We start from the raw sequence: 20,096 nt of genomic DNA, 5'->3' as shown, positions 1-20,096 counted from the left end.
TTTATATGAGTGAAAAATGAATAAGCTAAGAACATTTTGTGCCTTTTAGACAGACATTTGGAGTTCCTTATAGTTTCTCTTTCTCTTGACCTCGTCTCCTTTACCTGTCAGCGTCTCTCCTCCGAATCATGAGGAGCTCACTGTGGGCGAAAGTCAAATAAGCAGCCTGTCCACTTAACGCAGTGGAAGCTGTCCACAGGGCAGATCGCTATCAACAAGCCCAGTAATGTGCAATCGAGGTGGAGCACTGAGACGTCTTTGTGTGTGTCGTCGCTCCTCCACCTTCAATTTCCTCCTTTTAAATCTAATCTCCAACATCCGTCGCTTTCTTCTCTACATGCACCGAAAATGTCATTTTAAAACTAACTGCCTTTCTTTTTTTGTGCGTCTGTGGCGCTCTCTTATTGCTTTGCCTCCCTCTTCTGTTTCATACGTATCCATTTGAGGAACACAAAAACATCTGTTTCATCTGTTGCCAGAGTGCTCCAGCTTTTACCCTGTTGTGCCTTACTACTGGTTATTTATAATGTCGGGGCTTTTTGGACTTATTATTTTACGGTTGCACACAAACGTCATTGAAGATAAGATCTGCAGAGAAAGTTGGTTGCACTCGTGTGTGTGTGTGTGTGTGTGTGTGTGTGTGTGTGTGTGTGTGTGTGTGTGTGTGTGTGTGTGTGTGTGTGTGTGTGTGTGTGTGTGTGTTTGCGTAACGATAAACAGATAATCTTGAGTGCAAACGTAGGCATGTTCATGCGTATATAGCGTACAGACATTCCCTGGGCTCAGAAAATTATAAAGTGGAAATTCAAGGAGAAATTATAGTCATATAAAATGTAGCAATGTAAATGTATAATTATAGACACTTATTTGTTAAGAAAGCCATAAACAGACTGAAATGGAGAGTGAAAATATGGGATGTAGGAGGGCTTTCCTTACTCTTAAACACAAACATTTATCTTTCCTGAATTACCTTCCTTGGAGTCTTCTCCTCATCTCCTTTAGAGTCTCAAAATATGTTATTTTAATGAACTCCGTGATGTGTTAAACTCTTCATTTCTCCTACACTCAGACACAATCTGTGTAAATGAGATAATGCGATGAGAAGAGATGCATCTTTAACGATCCCCATGATGTAAATGTCTGTGCTGAGATGAGGTGAGGCAATGGCTCCTCTTTATTACGGGGAAACCCTCAAATTCAGCCTTTAATTCTTTTGAAAAGTCCCACTGCAGAATTGAGATGAACTTTTGTAACGTATTAATCGTGTTTTACTGGAGTGTGAAGATTATAATCAATCCAACAGCGCAGACAGTCGACTTACAACATTTGCCAGCAGTAGTGACACATTCATTTGTCTTCTAAATGTCCATTCTCTGGTCCTTTTTTAAATCTCCTAGTGTTCACAGTGTAATGTTGCAGTTTGATGCAGGTGGTCTCCATCATTAAGCTGTAAGGTGAGGGGTTGATCCATTATTTGTACAGAATATGTAATCACTTAAGTCACAGACAGACATAGCAGTCTGTGTGATTGTTGGAGAGCGGAACGACCAGCAGATGCACTGGCTGGCGTGTGCGTCTTTGTTTAAGGAACTGCATGTGTTAAACCTCAGTCAGTTTGACAGCTGCACCCTTCGTGCAGGGGAGGCAGGTGGGAGGGAACGAGGGACCAAGGTGAGAAGTGTGCTTTGTGGAGGAAACAGCGAGAGAAATGTGGAATGGCGGTCGGCTCTCATAATGGGAAACAATGGGCCGTCATCCCTCTAGTTCTTGCTTTCCACATGTTTTCACTCCAGAATTAGATAACAGGAAAAGAAGGAGGGGAGAAGCCCGTTTTAAGTTTGAATAATTCAGATCAGAGTTTTAAAAGTCAGAAATGAAAGTGGCAGAGGGAGGAGGGTTTTTTTTAACGTGAGAGCCAAAAGAAAAAGGGCATCGGGGTCACCGTGCCAAAAAGCACGCCTCGCTAATCCTCCTCAGATGTTGTTGAGACTGGAGCCCCGCTCTGCTTATTAATCTGTTTTAATGGTTTAATTAATAGCAGGGAGCAGACTGCAGAGTTGGCTCAGCCGGCTCGGGGGAAGGAAGGGACACAGCGAGGCGCTGCGACCGCAACCGAGAACCGCTTCCTCTGTCTGTCTCTCACTCGCTCGCTCACATAACAAAAAAAAGCCTCATGGGAGAGGAGTCGGCTATTCTGTGGCGGACACTTGAATGCCTACGAGTCGTCATCCTCATGCTTCAGAGCTGACATGGACCCACAGTGTGCCGTCCCAGGGAACATCTGTCGCCGGAGTTGCCGTTTGCGAAACCGTTGGCGAGCTAAGACACGGTCAGCCTTGTTCGTCTCAATTATGGTTTTGTTAAGTGGTGCAAAATACCCTCATATATGTTTTTGAACACTACATTTACTGAAGGTTTTATTCCCTAATAACTTACGAGGCTCTTTTGATGCAGTAGTGGCTCCAAAAGCAATTAGATTTGTGGCGAGAGCAGTACGTAACCAAGAAACATACAAGTAAACTCAACAAACTCCCGCTGTTCTCGGAGAGAAATCCAGCATCTCTCTCCTGATATTCTGTTGCTTTAACCTCAACGGGCTTGGCTGAAAGAAGGTGTTTGGTGAATTATGGGCGCACCGTCTGCGTCAGCACTGCCAGGGCTCTTGAGTGGCAGACAGGCGCTTCCAGAGTTAAGACGTTGCTCTGGCTTGCGTAAGCTTGACAGTCGGTGTGTGTCTTCAGGTGGTTCTGTTGTCTAGACTGAAGGTTTGGAGAGGGTTTTATTCGTTTTCTCACATCGAACGGTCTTTTGACACATCTGAGAATAATATGACCGAACCGTAGGCCTGTCAGTGGATTATTATTATCATTGGCTGAAGGGCTAAGTTGGAAACACTATCCAAATCCCCACAGTGCACAGCAGTCTTGTTTATGAATCTGTCGACGGCCAAGTGAAACAGCCTCTTCCACAAAACACGACTGGAATTCCAGCAGATAGAAGCGGATGATGAACCCGGTTCCTGCGCAGTTTGGTTTACTCCAAACGGGACACTGTCGTCTCCGTTCAAATTCCAATCGCAAGCTCACAATATCTGCATCACGGAGGATCACCAGAGGAATGGGGAAGTGGGTAAATGGAGTGAGAGAAGTGGGGAGGAGGGGGGGGGGGCGACGTGTTTTCCTCCTGTCACATATTCTGGCTTATCAGCCTCTTCTGTAGCCTGAGAGAATGACAGGAGGTCTGGACTGTGTTAATGTGGTGTCAGCAGCGCAGCCTTTGTTCTGCTCAGAGCGGCTCTGCCCGGGATGAATGGGGGGAGAGAGAGAGAAAGAAAGAAAGAACGGCATGAAAGAGACAAAGAGAGATAAAGCAAGGCAGGTGAGATGACAGAGAAAAACGATCTGGATCAAATATGTGCAGGCTGATTCAGAGATAGAGACTTTTGTATGTTCCTGTGTGTCTGTTTCAAACTCCACCGTCCTGTATTTCATCTTTCTCATCTTTTGCTTTGTTGCTTTAACGCACAACGTGTTATTCTCTTCCACACAATCTCTCATTAAAAACAATGACCAGAGACGGAGTTAGGTAGTGTGGGATCATGGGAGTTGTTCTCTTCACCACCATTGCCATCGTTGCAGTCAGCTTCTCCCGGTCAGGATTCCTTCGGTGTTCAATGTGCAGGAGGTTTGTAACGGGAGCCGAATTATCCGCAGAGGTCAAAACAAACAGATCCGGTGATTAAAAACCGGTAAAACACTGATTGATTAACCAGTAATAATTAAGACCCTAAGTCCCTTACATTAGATTAGAGTAGATTCTGTTCCACTGAATAAAATATTCACAATATTTCGTCTTTTGACTTGACCAAGATAAGAGCTGTTGACTCTAACGCTGTGAGTGTAACAAACCCCCTCAGAGTTGATACTGGACACATTGCTCAATGTTTACAGTATTTGGCCGATAGAGGCCTCTCGAAGAGGAGACACGTGGCAGCAATGAGCCTCAAGTCGACCCTGAACATATTACACATCCGTCTCTCTGAGTAGATGGACCGTCCGTTTCCTTGTGTTTGTTGCAACAAGGAGGAGGAGGAGGCCTTCTGGGTCTGCACTATAAATATTTGCGGCCTGGATGTGAACGACCGAGCGATCCCGGGAGGGGAAGCCTCGAGTCGGGCTGAAATTAAACGGAGGAATTAAAATGACAACGAAATGGGAGGAATGCTGCAATAGTTATTTATTTTCTTCTCTCCTTTCACTCTCTGGCCCCACCTCCCTTGCAGAGGTCTCCAGTTTTAAATGTCTTTTTGTTGGTGCTTATCTCCATCTAAGTCCTCAACGCTGTGCAGCTCATCTCCCTCACGCTTCCACACAGGTTTACACTACGCAGGGAGCAACACACACACACACACGCACACACGCGGCCGCGTGTTTGTGGCGTGCTCTGCATGCACACACACCTCTGAGCCATTAAAATATACCACATTCAAGGATCTGACACATACCAGATGTCTGGCAACGGCGCAGAGCCAAGCCTGTTTATATCACCTGAGAGAGTACAGACACTACATACTGGAGTCATAATAGATTACAACATTGGGCCTTTAAATCATTGGACATTAACGCACACTAAAGCATACACTTATATTAAGACTTCTATCCCTTTGTAAACATAGCAGTGGATTAACAGTTTCAGCTGTGCAGTAGCTCTGGCTCTTAATTTCTTTTTGTTTATGTTGTTTTATGTTCTTTGGCCACGAGGATTAAAGGTTTATTGATTCGGGCACGATAAGTGTGGTCGAATCTGTTTCGATTGTTGCTTGTAGTTCTCGTTTAAGATTATTCTAAATGGTGTACATTGGCAAACTCTTTAACGTTTTGACATGGAACCGGGTGGAAATGAATGTTCTCATAGGATTTCAGTGGTTGAATTGTGATGCGACTGTTACCGAAGCCTACTCGCTGCCAAGAATCTCGTCTCAGTCAATCAATGTGCGCTCCTTTCTCGCTGCCAAGACTCAAATTCATCAGCGTGTGTTGTTGGAAAAAGTCATTTATGCATGGTTTGTCCAGTCTTACAACGGCTGTCAACACGTTGATGAACGCACGGTCGCTTGGCTTTAAAAAGAAAATATTTTTTAGCAATAAATTTGAATAAATAATCCCTAAAATAGTTAATTGAAGAGGTGATTTATACTAAAACGAAGTAAAATCACAACAGAAAGTCTACTTTCAATACAACCCAATAAAAACAATGTAATGATGGTTTTGCTCTTCTTATCAGCATCGGTGCACTAACGAGCCTGCTGATGGTTTTTATTGCTGAGCATTAAGTAATGTTCAGCAGATGTCATGGGAAACTGCCCGTTAACTTTTGATATGTTGTGGAAGCGATGTGGCCTGATGACGGCACCTGGAGGTCAAACCCATTACGATTTCACATCTGGGGACTCTGAATATTTACAGCAGATGTCATGAACTTCAGCCCGTGTTTTTCTTAAGATACCTTGTCGTTTACCAAAATGTCATTAGCACCTCTGCCAGCAGACGGGTGAAAGCCGCCTAACGCTCGACACCGGCCTTCTGTTTGCTCAGTCGTTAAAATTTGCACTTCAGTGCTTTCAAAAGTAAATATGTTTCTAGCGTTTGTCCAACTCATCCAACATGTTACATAAACATGCGTATAAAGACTCCTCCAACTGCACAAATCTTAATCCCCGCAGCAACAATAACCACAGCAGACTGTCTGCTTCTGTACAGCTTCTCTGCGTCGGTCCAACTCCTCGTTTCTCAATTATTTTTGTGGCGAAAATAAAAGCGTCAGTTGCTCAACATGAATTCTGGTCTCGTTACGAGCGGGGGGGGGCAAATGCCTGGGATTCTGCGACGACAAGCGGAGGAGGGTTTTTGAGAGGGGGGGGGGGGGGTCAAGTACCACCACCACCCTGACTCCCCTAACCCCCATTAATAGCTTAAGCTGATTGGATGGAAGTTTGTGTTTTTCTTTGGTGGAGCAGAGAGTGGAAAGAGGACGGGAGGGAGGGAGGGAGGGAGATTCCTCACCCCGGAGCCATGCATCTTTTGTGGCGGATGGATGGAGAGCTTTCAGTGACTGGGCAAAGATCAGACTTTGGCTCAGTGCCAGAGAGAGAGAGAGAGAGAGAGAGAGAGAGAGAGAGAGAGAGAGAGAGAGAGAGAGAGAGAGAGAGAGAGAGAGAGAGAGAGAGAGAGAGAGAGAGAGAGAGAGAGAGAGAGGGAAATACTACCGCTAACAAGCTCAGTAATAAAGATTATTTATGTGGAACATAACTGCAGAGGGATTTACAACCCGTAATGTAATATCTAATAGTCTGTTGTGTTTATAAAAGACAGACAAATAAAACATCAAAATGTGATTACAGAGGAATAAAAGGTTCAAACTGTTTATGTATACACATCCTGTATATAACTACCTGTGAAAGCCGAACACCTTAAGAGGACCGGCTGCAGCTCCTCGGGCCTCGTGGCACTGAAATGCAATTAAACCAGACGCCCTCGTGACGGGTTCATAAATGCGTTACAATAACAAGTCATTTGTTTCTCAGTGAGAGATTATTACTGAGAAACAAAATAGTGTCACTCAAATTAAAGTGGCTCACGCGGGTAGAGGTGATGGTAAAAGTTATAAAACAAACAAAACCCAAGTTCCAATAAACACAAGTAATCCTTTACCAAGTGAAATACAAAAACAAAGTAACAGGAAGTTCAGCAATTGAAAGGGAATTTGGCAGCTCACCAAACGTGCATAGAAAGAGCTTTCAACAGAGCCCAGTGTGTGAGCTGCCCTCAGGTGTTTTTCGGACAGTCTTTCATGTCATTCGGTGTTTGAAGTTTCTTTTTTCTTTAGCTTGAGAGCAGATTGTGTACATCGGTCTTAAAGTACAGGCAGTGTTGAAATCCATATTAGTCCCTCAACGCCACATGTTTCAGCCCCGTTCCACCGTTCCTCCCCTCATTAAACGACACATATAGGTCTGTGAAAAGCCTTAATTGATGACTACTGCTGCCGCGTTTGTAGGTCAAGGATGTCGTAAAGCAGACACGGCTCGTGTTGTAAACTGCGGCCACTCTCTGTGTGTGTGTGTGTGTTTGAAAAAATAAGACGAGAGACGAAGGAGCGAGGAGGCAGAGAGGCTATAAACTGGGCCTAATAGGACCGTTCTCTGCTGGAGAGCATGAAAAACAAGGAGCCGTGAAACAGGCAGCGATGCGTAGCAGAGCCTCGCTCTGTCATTAACACTCCTCCTCCTCCTCCGTCTCTTTCCATCGTTCTAGTCAATTTCTCTTTTATTTTCCTTGTGCCTTCCACTGCTGCTACCCCCCCCTTCTTTCACAGCTTCCCCCTTCTTCTTCTTCTCCATCTTTACGAGCCTCTTTCCAGCTACTGTACCGTGTCACCAGGTGCACCGCATGTAAATTAGCCATTTACAGAGCCGGAGTAAGTGGAGCAGAAACACCTTTTTGTCACATTTGTTCTGATCAGATTCACGGTGTGAGGATTCAGTCACGTATTCTTGACTGTCTGTGTGCAACCATTTCTATTCGTGAAACTAAGATATGGTAGTTTAGATTTTATTTTATTTTATTGACAATATGTCATTAGTCTTTATTATGAAACACAGTGAAATACTCTCGTAGTTGCAGGATTCTGGTGAATTGATGCATTTAGTGAAAGTCTAGAGCAAAAATAATCACGTAATATACTTTTAAGATGTCGGGGCAAATATACATCATTATATTAGTAGTATAATAACTTGCAACACTGCATAAAGTATTCATAAACAAAAGAATCAGTAGTGAATCCCTTATTAACTCACACTGTAACGTTATTTTAACTTTTTTAAAAGCTTTATTTTAATCATGATCCTGTGTGCCAACATCACCCAGGACTGACAACGTGCACAAAGAAAAAATTTACTTTTTGCACTTCAAATATTCTAACTTCTTTGTGCTTCTCTCTCACACATAATTTAAACTGACAAATGTGCCCTTGGGAATTTAAGGTGGAATGACTCTCTCCTTTAGCATCGTAAGTGCTTTCCTCCAGTGTCTTTTCCAAGGCCTTTGCCCTTCTTCAAATCCAACATGTTTGTCCCTTTCTGTGACCCCCATCCATCTCTGGATATTTCCACCGACCCTCCTCAGCGCTCTTTCAGCACCCTCCTACTTCCTTTCACTTTCTGATCTTCCCATTCTGTGTGTGTGTGTGTGCTGCTGACTGAAATCTCTCCAGTCGGTGGGAGGTGATGAAGAGGGACACGCGCTACGTCGAAGGTCACAAGGCTAAGGATGGAGGAAGTCGGCAGCTGCCAGCTTTCTGGAAGAGAAGCATCTGTCTTTTTCTTTTGCTCTCGCTCTCTGACCCACCGATCAGCTCCTGTCCGGCTTCTTCAACTCCAACAAATTGTTTTATACGTAGAAACAGTGTGTGTGCGTGACCGTGGTGTGAGCTGATGTTTGGGTGTGGAGAGTTGGCAGGACGACGGGACAAGAACCGCAATTGTTTTCAGTTTGTTTGCGACTCTCATTTGGATTAGCATGTACTTTATGTGCATCCCGGAGCTCACAATCCCACGAGGAAACACCAAGCCTGAGGCTACTGTGGGAACTGTGGAGTGTGTGTGTGTAGTGGATTAGTGTCCATGTATGTACATGAGCATGTGTGGTGGGGTGTTTTCTGCACACGCAATGTGGTACTGTATGTGTGCATGTGCATCCTTCATCCTTGGAATTTGGTGGAACGGTGCCATAACAATCGAAAAAGGAAATGAAAACGAGCCTTTTTCTTCAACGGGTGTTGTGCTACGTCGTCATATCGCAACGTTTCTCAGCACACTGACGTCTCTAATCGCGCACCCCAGACCGGAGACCAACCTGTGTTTGCACAGTTGTCTAGCGGTTTGCCTCGTTCTCCCCGTTGAATCCCGGGAGTCTGTAATAAGCGAGCAGAGAGGACAGTCTCCCTCTGTCCTTGGGAATCCATAAGAGGTATCTAGCAATTGCGGTGAAGTCATTTTCCCTCGGGAATAGGGATGGAATAATAAACAGGCAGACAGCGATTGGAAGAGCCACCGAACTTCCTCAGTTTCCTCTCCAAAGAGGACTTTCACATTCTTGGGATGGGGAAGTCCGCCCCCCCCCCCCCACCCACCCACTCCCACCCGGATGGAGGCTGTGTAGGTGGACAGCTGTGCTGCAGCCACATCTCCCCCCCCCCCCCCTTTTCACTCCACAATCCAGCTGGAGAGCAGACCAGACTTCAATGAGACTCCGTCAGTGTGATTTAGAGCATCCTGTCATTCCACTGGGAGGATGTGATTCCCAAACTTCTTCTTTTTTTTTTTTTTTTTTTTGCTACAGGTGACCCGTGTATTGAGGTTGGAAAATTCTTGTGACCCGTATCGCTGCAAACGCAGACACTTCTTGGTTCCAGTCTTTGATTCTATGACGGCAAAATGTATCTCCAAGTGGAGCAGAAAAGTGAACCAGGTGACGGCAGTCTGCAGGCCAGCTGTGTGGTTTTCTTTCTTTTTCCTCAGCGGATTTGGAAGTCTGAAATCTGCTGCTGAAAGCTTCCATAACAAATAGCTGAAATAGTTGTTTAATTAGAGCTGGGAATTTATGTTTTGTTCATTTTGTGGCGATGCCGCACACTTCATTGGTAAACCAGGACGTCACAGATTCATCCTCACTCTTCTTCATGAGGTCATGAGTGCAGCAGGACTTTGGGAAACTGCTGAATGGTGGACAGATGCTCGTGCTTTTCTTTTTATGGTGGCGTGTCACTGAGGCTACCATAACTGCAATAAACGGGTGGGATGCATATAAAGTGCTGGCTCAGAATTAATGTATATACAGACTGTGTTTATCTGAATTGAATCATTCAAACTGAGCCCCAGCTTCTTCATGCCTCCGTCAGGCCTTTTTTTTTTGTGAATGTATGTTTGTTTTTGAGGGCTAGACTATACATTTTAATTGTCCGTTGCAGTTGTCTATTTATGCTCCTCAAACGCGCACGAGAAGCCTCAGTTCAGAGGGGGAAGTTTCCTCGCATGTGAGCATTGTTTTCGCAGTGAAACACCCAGGAATTTAAGGCCCAACTTAACAACGTTCCTCGTGTGAGAGGGCCCTCGACCACAAGTGGCCCCTGTCCAGATTCAACAGCCCATTCGCAATATTGCTGAACGTCTTTCAGCCTCCATTGTTTTGGCTTTAAAGATGACAGACGGACAGAATTGGGTCACGGCATCGCAGCAAATATTACAGGGCCGCAGAAATATTTGTTACTTTTACTGTCTGCTTTGCACATGAAGCCCATAATGTTCGCTACTCATTGTGTCAGCGACAAGTTATGTTCCTTAACTCTAAATGCAGTCTGTTGTTCAAGAAAGAAAGAAAGAAGAGTGTTTATGGATGTCTGATAAAGACACGGTTGCAGAACAATATATATATATATATATATATGTGTATATATGTATGTTCAATATACCATGTGGGAAGCAGTGTATGAGGACTGAATGGATTGTGTGTTTGTGGATTTTGTTGGACTGAGCGGAATACGTCCCTCTCAGATGAAACCTCTTCTCTTCCTCTGTTCGTCATTGTGGCTGAGGAGGCAGATGTTCTCGCTCTCCCTCTTTCGCCCTCCTTTCATCGTTTCCGTCCCAGTCTGTTTTTAGGCCCGGCTAATCGAACGCAGCCTTTTCCCCGGAGACTCAAGAGATTCTCTTGTGATAGTAACTTTGGCTCCCGGGCCAGACGTGTCTGCCAGTTTAAATGACTTACTTCATATTAAGAGAAAGGACTTTAACAGATGAACTGGCTTTTGTCGCTGCGTTTTCTTTTTGACTCCCTATGTAATCCTAAAAGAATGAATTCTTGTGTTTTTCTTTTGTGTGTCAAATGTTATGGACAGCTAAGCTAGTTAGTCTTTGAATCCAAAGGAGAGCTTTAAACTTTGAGTTAATGTCTTAAAGGGGAACTGCACAGATTTTACACATCAGAAGCTGTTTGCAGGCCTCCTGCATACGGGGAAATGGTTGTATTAAGTGTTTTGTGGCTCCTTGGGAGCTGCGCAAAATCAGATAAATGGCCTCAAGTAATGTCACTACATTAGCCGATACCAGCTTTGGCTACTGTGCACAGGCAATGATGGTGAACTTGTCCTTTAAGAGCAGACCTCAGGTCAGTGGTTAAGAGAGTCAAAGTCGGTCGGCAGGAGGAGACGCCTTGTTGGAAAATTCGACATCCAAATTGATTACTCTGTTTTTCTAATCTCCTCTCAAAAATGATTGTTTGGCCGACCAACGTCTTTTATTTTAAAGTAATATTTCACTCTGATGTAGATATATTAAAAAAATTCAAAAAACTTTGTTTTCGAAAGGATGTTGTAAGAATCAGAAAGTAAAGCCGGTGGTGTTGTGAAACATCATTTAACTTCATTATTAGTCATTAGGATTGCTCAAATATTGCTTTAGCTTTTAAAATAAATAGCGTCTGATCACAGAGGCCGGCTCTTTTCCTCTCCTCAGGTCATTACTGCGTACAGTAGTTCTCTTTGACCAGCTGCTCTCCCTGCGTACGGTTACTACCAGCCCAGACACAGCAGGCGCTTTCTGTTTTATGGTCATCTGGCCCGCTGACAGTCAACTTCCTCTCTAAATGAAGGGTGCAGTGCAGCAGAGCAACTGCACGGACCCAATTCTATTGGCTGCCGCGTACTTCAGACCAGCGCCGCGTCCAAACACAATTAGTTTCAGTTTTGGGGTCTGACTTTTGGCTCCAGTCGTGGAGCAATGATACATTTTAAAAGGAAATTCCCCACAGGTTCTCTCCACGTTCTCCTTCCAGCTTTTCCTTCTTTATTTTAGATTCACGGCCGCTCGTTCTTTCATCATTTATCCCTTCCTGTCCATCCTTCCCCTCCCTCCTTCGTCGCCAGAAGCCATGTCTGGTCCTTCTAAACTCTGTGTGTGTTTGTGTTTATGTGTGTGACCTCGCATATCCGTCTGTGTACATTTCGACCTGCCAGCACGTGCAACCGGCCAGGAATTTGAAATTTTATATATTTCTTTGCGATATACAGTCTTTCCACTGTTGCGCTTTGGGTGAGTTATTATTCACATTAAAACTAACTAGGCTTCCTGTAAACCTTAAAATGAAGCTGTAGAACAGATTCCCGAGGACTTGAACAGAGGGGACACTTTTAGCTGTCGCACCGTCTTATACAAGATGCCTCCTCTGAGTTTAAAGGACGGAGAAAATTCCATCGGCTGCTTTTGTTATCAAATGCAGACGGACACACACTCACTGTCTGCACCAGAGCAGGTATATACCACATGGTTTGTGTGTGGTATGTGTGTGTTTGATGTGGATTACTGGGTGCATTTGAGTGCCAGCAGCCAGTGCCTGCTTTACAGTTGTTTAACATCTCCTGGCTGACCTGCTGCCGGGTTTCAGCTGAGGGAGGGAGTGACTGTGTGGTGAGAGGCCAGCCTGGCATTGGCTCAGCAGTGGAAACTCACACCTGGCCTGAGGCCTCTGGCTTAGCGGCGAGTAAATGACTTGTGAAGAATATTAGTACTATGGATTCTCTGTTGCGCCTACCGTACAGGACGGCGTGTAAGTCAACCTGCCTGGTTTTAAAACAAAAAATCACAGTTTACTTAAGCTGTATGTCATAAAGTGGAGCCCTCTGAACTGATGCCAACAAAGACATTGATATAACCGACGTGAAACTATAATGCGTATGTTCTCATAACTGGTTGCTGCTCACACCAAAGGGGGTTTGAACATGTCCCATGTGAATACCAGCTTTTCTGCGTATTTCTTCAAATGTATTGCAAGTGTTTCAATGATGTGTGTGTGTGTGTGGGTGTGGATTGAGAAAGTTTATGATTTCCTCATTTAAAGAGCACAACACCAAATTAAACTGTCTGAAAGCAGCTGTCTGAAACTCCCCTTTCTCTCCGGAGCCGGTTCTGATTTGGAAGCCCGCTGTAGTCGATACTGTGGGTTTGTTTTTCAAATTGATGCAAACAACACTTTGGATTTGCTTGAATAGAGGATGACGTGAGTAACAGTGCAGCGCCCGACTGTAATCTGTTAACGAATTAACTTTATTTGAGCCACATGCAATGTGATTCTATGGTTTAGAAGTTATGTTTCTGAAGCTTTGGGTGCAGTCATGGAGTCATTGATTGGACTTTTAGCACACAACAGCAGTCTCATATGAGTGGCTCATACATGTATGTTCAGACTTGCATCTGTTTGAAAGGTGGACCAGAAAACAATCAGATTATACAGTAGATAGAGAGCCAAAGTCCTGTGAAGCCTCTGTTGTTATAGCTTCATTACTTAATGTAATCTCTCACTCAACATGTCTTTCATTGTTACTTATGGAAGAAACGAATCCTTAACAGATAATTGCGTTATCGTGTCTTTGTGTCTCCCATGTCCTTAAACTCACCAACACTCTTCCAAAGTCATATTTTTCTATTTCATGACCCGTAATCTCTGCTGTCTAAAAAAGGTTTGCTCGTCTCTGTCCTTGTTATTACAGACATCTGATCTGATTCAGACATCTGTGAGTTTGCAGCGACTCCTTCGACTCGAGCTGTAACTTTAAGCCGATGAAGCTTTGTGGGATTATGGGAAATGCTGTTCATTAAAGACCTTTAGAAAATAGAAAGTTTTTCAATAAACTACCGTCCTCATCGAGACATACGGAGCACCATACTCTCCTCCAAAGCTGTATCTTTAGTTATTAGGGTAGTAACACATGTTAGTGGGACTTTGAATGAGGTGTTCTTACTCTTGGAGCAGTTCTGGTTTCACTTTGGCTCTTTATGGAGCTAAAATGTCAGCGGTTACTCCACAGTGGTTCTCAAATGTGTTAACTGAGTATCGTTGGGCTTCAGACTACCGATAAAATCAAATAAGTCACCAGAAAAGCCGCCCAGGGCTCCCGGGGAAACCACAACACGCCTTCATAATTACCTTCTGACATCCAGTGGACCAAAGGATTAATTGATGATACAACCGTAAGTTAAACTCCTGAGAGAGTTTTCTAAACTCCGACTGTGGACGTGACGGGAAAACAGTCGGTGTGATTCATTTGTACATGCAGTCATCAAAGTTAGTGGCTGCTGGATAATCGTCATTTTAAAGTGGTTTGAATACACAGGAACAAAAACAGCGCAGAAGAAAATTGCTTAAACTTTGGGGAGCAACTGATTAAAAGCGTTTTCCTCCACAAAGTGCACCAGTTATCACAGTGAATTATGGGAATTACCAGCGCAGCAAATTGCTTGTGTGAATCTACCCGTATAATGGCTGATAAGGGCTGTTGTCCCTGATAATAACATAATTCAAATAATCATAATCTGAATTTTGGAGCTAATTCAAAGTAGTTAATGAAAAAAACATCAGAGACGTACGAGATCACTCGATATCAGAATTAAAGGCACGTTACGTCACTGAATATAGTTCAGCGGATCGCAGGTTTAATCGGTTAATCCGTAATTTATGAGCGATCCCATGTGAAAGTAACCTTTAAACCCAGATAAGACCACGCGAGGGGTTCGGTCATTCATTTGTACTCCTCTGCAACGCAAAGTGATGCGCTGAGACGACGTTGATTGATGGCGAATGAAAGAATGTTGGAGGACCTTCATATGACCCATGCTGCTTCATCTTTGCAGCATGTCCTCTGATCGGACTCAGGTGACGGTAATAGGAAACACACTCTGTTACTGTGCGTCTGTGTGTGTGTGTGTGTGTGTGTGTGTGTGTGTGTGTGTGTGTGTGCGCGTGCGTGTGTGTGTGCGCGTGCAGGTGATGAAACGGTTTCCTAATCCAGCCCATGTGTGCTCACAGGCGAAGCGTAACTGCTTCTAGATGTTAATAATGTTCTTTGATTGTCGCATTTCTTTGTGAAATAGTCAAACTGCTTGGAATAATTAAGACGCTTGAACTGAACTCGTTCTTTTGAGAGATCATTTTGTCAATTATGCAACTTTTTCCGCCATTTCATGTCCAGGCCTGAATACGATCAAAGTCTCCTCATAAATCTGTTTTTCAGTTTCAGCTTTTCATCTCAACATAATTTGCTTTTATAGATGTCCATCATTCCGTCTTTCCGTCCAGCTGTGTCTTTTTCTCTGGGTGTCCATAACAGACATTTTTGTGTGCAATTGTTGTGTGACTGCAGTGTTTTTCCTCTCCTCTGCTCCTCCCAGCATGTCCACCGGGCACCTATAAACCAGAGGGAACACCAGGAGGCCTGAGCACCTGCCTGTCGTGCCCCGACTCGCAGCACACCTCTCAGCCTGGCAGCACCTCCCTCGGCGACTGCGTCTGCAAGCCGGGCTATCAGCCAATCGGCATGACCTGCCAGGGTGAGAGTCACTAATCTGTTAACTGCACCGTCAGCTCGATTTCATTTAGCCCGATGGGTCTCAATCCCGACACTGGTGTGCCTTTCAGCAGAAAATCGCTTTTGACGCTTTATAAAAACAAATGAGTGATTCCCAAAAGGTTTTCCATCTTTTATTTTTACTATTTTAAACGTTAAATGTTTTCCAACTGACAAGTCTGAGCATTACTAATTCTTAACAGCTGAATGCCAAGTCCACTGTTCATCAAGAGAAAAAGGCATCACATTATTAATTATACTTAAACCTGTCTGTCGGCGGAGCATGTTTTATGACCCTTTAATGACTTCTAGGAACCATAATGCAGTTTTAAGCATGACTCAGACAATGAAGAATATCTTAATCCGATTGCAGACTTTATGTAAAAGTGTGATTTCCAGTCCTCGTGAGTTTGTATATCGGGTTTGACACGTGAATGTTTCATAAAGTAGCGGTGTGGGAGACATTGTGGCCGCTAAGGATAGTGAAAATGCAGCGATACGTGACGGTGAATCAACTGGAATGGAAACACGGTATTCCACAGAAGTATGAGGTTATTATCAGAGCGTACTGTGTATTGTGAATCTGCTTCCAGTAATTTCAGTGGTTTTCTCATTCCTTGAAGAATGAGCCAGCGATTTCCCCACAGCAGTTCATTCTGAACACAACAACGTTCATTAATCATCTCTTTCTTGGACGGCGTTTAGCTTTCTCTTCCCCCCTCTGAGTAGATTGGGGCGGTGATGTTTGACAACCTGTAATTTTTTGCTTTCACACTTTGTTATCCTTTTTGTTAGGAATATAAACTTTCCACTGTGTCAGCATTTCCCACCAGCAGACTGTGTGTGTGTGTGTGTGTGTGTGTGTGTGTGTGTGTGTGTGTGTGTGTGTGTTGAATGCCCTTTTCTGTTAGCTACAATATGAAATTCAGGATTTCTCAAAATGTTTCTTCTTCTTCTTCTTCTTCTTCCAGTGGTGTATTGTCCAGCACTGTCTCCTCCAGAAAATGGCTTTTTCGTCCAGAATGTATGTAACAACCACTTCGATGCGGCCTGCGGTGTGCGATGCCAACCAGATTATGAACTCCAGGGAACCAGCATCAGACTGTGCCAGGCTGACGGCATCTGGTCAGGGACACCTGCCAGCTGCAGAGGTAAGCAGGAAGCCGGCCCGATGCATGATGATAAAATAAAAATGATCCCAGATGGAGGGGTGAATTGTTTGTTTGGTCCAAAACCCAAAGATTTATTTGTATTTAAGAAGCTGGAACCAGAGAATTTCTGCTTTTTTCTTACTTGAAAAAGGACTTAATGCTTGGGTAGGCAGTTTATTTTTGCTGTTATTGGGCATTATGATCTTTCAGCATATTGGTCTGAGAGAAAACTCCTCTTGGCTCTGTTTTCTGGCTTTTGAAAAGAAAGACTTTGCCCAATCACAGGTCACTTCAGATTCTATCCAGTTTCTATTGGCTGTTGCTATGAATGCTGGTATGTGTGCACATCCCTTCAGACGCTGAAAGCCTGATCCAGTGGCAGAAAATCCTGCAGGAAAAGTTTCTATTCCAACACTGGCGGCAACGTGCCGACACTGCAAAGCAACCCCAAGAACAGATGACAGACTCGTGAATATAAAGTCTGACGACATCGGCAAAGTGTTTCAGAAATGGAGAGAAAATGTTGCTCATAGTTAAGCATCAGAATCTCCATCGTGATAGGGATGATGTGTGCATATGCACATCCTTAAGACAGAGAGACGAGAGCTATAGAGGGCTGTATTTTCAAATTCTGCCCTTCTATTGTGTGTTTTTGCCTTTTTCAGAAAACTTTTACATTATTGAAGAGTATCTTGCAAAGTCCTCACAGCCTGCCGCCTCCCCTCTGATCTCTGCGAACCCTCATAAACATTTACGTAGCATTAAATTAACATATCAAGATAAAGGGTATTAGTTGTACTAACTCGTTGTCGAGTCTCCTACGAGCTCGAGGGAGTCTGTGTGTGGCGGCGTGTAAAGGTTCCTTGCCGTGTATTGAGATCACATGTGTTTAGACTGAACAAGGAATCAACATTTGCTGGGAGACTACTGCTCTCTGCCAGGCCAGATGTTAGAAGGAAGGGAGGGAGGTGGGGAGGAATCAGTTTAGAAAGTGAGAGTGAGTTCAGGGAGAACAGACCGACAGGATACAAGGAAAGGAAAGACAGACGGTATAGTGCAGAAGGAAGCAAGAGAGTTCAGGAAAGGAAAGGAAAAGAGGGAGTTGGAGACGTGAAGAGATAATGAGGAAAATGACCGAAAGACGGCAACAGTGTGACTCATAGAAATACCAAGACGTTGAATATTCAAGGGTGTGTGTTGGAGATTTATAGTAGTGGCTTTGGGTATATATTTTCTGAGTGTGTGTGCATATGTCTGCTTGTATGTGTTACACTAAGTCTAGTCTTCGCCGCATACTGTCGGACCTCCCAGCTAGTGAAGCCCTGAGGGAGGGGGTCTCCTCTCAACCCGCCTGTCTGTCTTTTGGGTGGTGATGAGAAATAACACACTACACACACCCTTTTTCTAGACCTCATCATAACTCACAACAGGCACACATGAGGATGTTTGACTTTTATTTCATAGGGACTTTCACATTTGGGGTTAAATGATAGGTCCCAGGTTGTAGACGACGACGATGATGATAATGGTGCTGTGCATTCCTGCTGTTGATTTACTGCTTTCTGCTCCTCTTGTGATTTATATACAGTGCATGTGTTTATAAGTTACACCTCATATTTAGCATAAAATTACACAGTACTGAATAATGTTTGTTTTAGTCATTTTGAGGGAGCAGGAGTTGCCTCTCGTCTTCTATCACAACTCATGACATGGATCCAGTGACATGTAGCAATGTAAATATTACATTGTTTCTGTTTTGGGAGAGTGGATCCTCATGTTTATTTCTTTTTATTTTCAACCGGCAGTGCGCTCCTGCTCGCCCCTCGCTCGGCCCCAGCACGGCTTCCTGAGGTGCAGCGATGGCGTCGCATCCCACAGGGCGGAGTGTCAGGTGGGCTGCGAGCGAGGCTACAGGCTAGAGGGAGACCCCAGACTCACCTGCCAGGCCGACTCCCAGTGGAGTGGATCCCAACCTCGGTGTGTGGGTAAGCCTGCATCACCTCCAAACCTCTACATCACCCCGTGTGTTACTTCTGATGCTGCTTCTTCCTTTAATCTTTCACTCTCTAAAAGAAACTCCATAAAAGTTTCTTTTTGGAGCCGTGTGGTCATTTTTGTGTATTTGTCTTTGTGGCACACATGGGTTTGTATCAGCATGCAGTATTGAACACATTGACCTTATATCTAAAGGTAAAATATGAATCCAAAACAAAGGACTCTTTGTGATCCATTGCTGGAAGAAAACATTGAGACGGCAGAGCAGCCAGTCGTGATGACTGCATTTAGGAAGTTGAAGAGGAAACAAAGCATAGTTGCATCTTAATTGAGGCATAGCAAGTGAAACATCTGTTTTGTGCAACAATCACAGTTTGGTTATAAGTTCTTCAATGGCAGGTTTTTTAATATGTGTGTTTATTGTACATGTAGCCTTTTTGGCAAACATCCTGGTCGAAATCTATAAGGTGACACTGGCTCACAGTTCAGAGTTGAATTAGATTTCTTTATTCTGGTATTCAATTTACAATATTTTCTATGATAAATCGTGCAGACCTGCGTTCACATAAACACACACAATAGATTTCTCAAAGCCTGCCGTGTATTTAACTGTAAACTCATATTATTGTAGTTTTCGCTCACTGATTCCTGTCCAGCTGAGGATACAGAAAGATAGATTATCGCGGGTATTCCGATATAAAAACATGTGGTGTTACACACGTATGTAAACACGCATGATAACATACACTCACACATGCACGGCGGTTAAACACATGGTCCGTATTGTCACCACAGAGCCTCTCTACATCATCCAGAGAAAGATACATCTGCTTTCTCACAGCAACAAACTACAGTCGCTGCTTCAACGCAGGGGCACACAAAATGACCCACACACTTCAGAACTGATAGTTAAGTTAAAATAGTTGCACACACTCATGCCCACCACAGGAGCACCCGGGTCAGGCACACACAACACACAAAAAAGGGACAGTGTGAGAGTGTTTAGCCACAAACCTCCGGCCTCAGTGCTCCGGCCGGCGCTGACTCACTTCCAACCAACCAGCTAGCTGCTCTATTTAAAAACTCCGACCGGTCTGCTTCCGGGAAACTCTCCCCGTGTATTGATAACTTCCAGCTGACTGAGTTGCAGCTTGTTTGTTTGACCGTCTCCCTTGTTGTGAAACGGGATCTCGGCCTCGGCTGCCCCTGAGAGGATGCTGAGATATTTTATCCTCTGATTGAAATCTCCCTCTCAGTGAGTTTCCCCCCTTTATAGCTCCTACAGCTAAAGCCAATGAAACAGGAGTTAGAGAGCGAGAGAATAAGATCTATCCATCATCAAGTGAGAGCCCAACTGGCCTGCATCCCAAAAATGCACAAAAGGCCTCCAGTGTATGAGTCCTGTGGTTCGTGCTTCCTTCGGTTGATTCCCGACCAAATGTTTGTTGTTTTTGAGCCACTTTCTGATACTCAACCCCTGAAAATAGCTTTATTGTT

The 20,096-nt window shown here is 44.1% G+C and overlaps 1 protein-coding gene across 1 annotated transcript in view; it reads left to right on the top strand.

Annotated features, from left to right (window-relative positions):
- svep1 (sushi, von Willebrand factor type A, EGF and pentraxin domain containing 1) overlaps positions 1 to 20,096 on the top strand; it is a gene marked incomplete at its 5' end in the record, with an annotated part of 70,678 nt that overhangs the window by 20,632 nt on the left and 29,950 nt on the right. Inside the window, 3 exons of the mRNA XM_079185067.1 lie at positions 15,278 to 15,436; positions 16,425 to 16,604; positions 18,410 to 18,589. Of these exons, the coding sequence (XP_079041193.1) occupies positions 15,278 to 15,436; positions 16,425 to 16,604; positions 18,410 to 18,589 (519 nt within the window). The remainder of the gene's footprint in view (positions 1 to 15,277; positions 15,437 to 16,424; positions 16,605 to 18,409; positions 18,590 to 20,096) is intronic.

This window comes from Pholis gunnellus, assembly GCF_910591455.1.
Source record: "Pholis gunnellus genome assembly, chromosome: 23".
NCBI lineage: Eukaryota > Metazoa > Chordata > Actinopteri > Perciformes > Pholidae > Pholis > Pholis gunnellus.
Note: the sequence above shows the minus strand (reverse complement) of the source record. Positions and strands in the feature narration are given on the sequence as shown.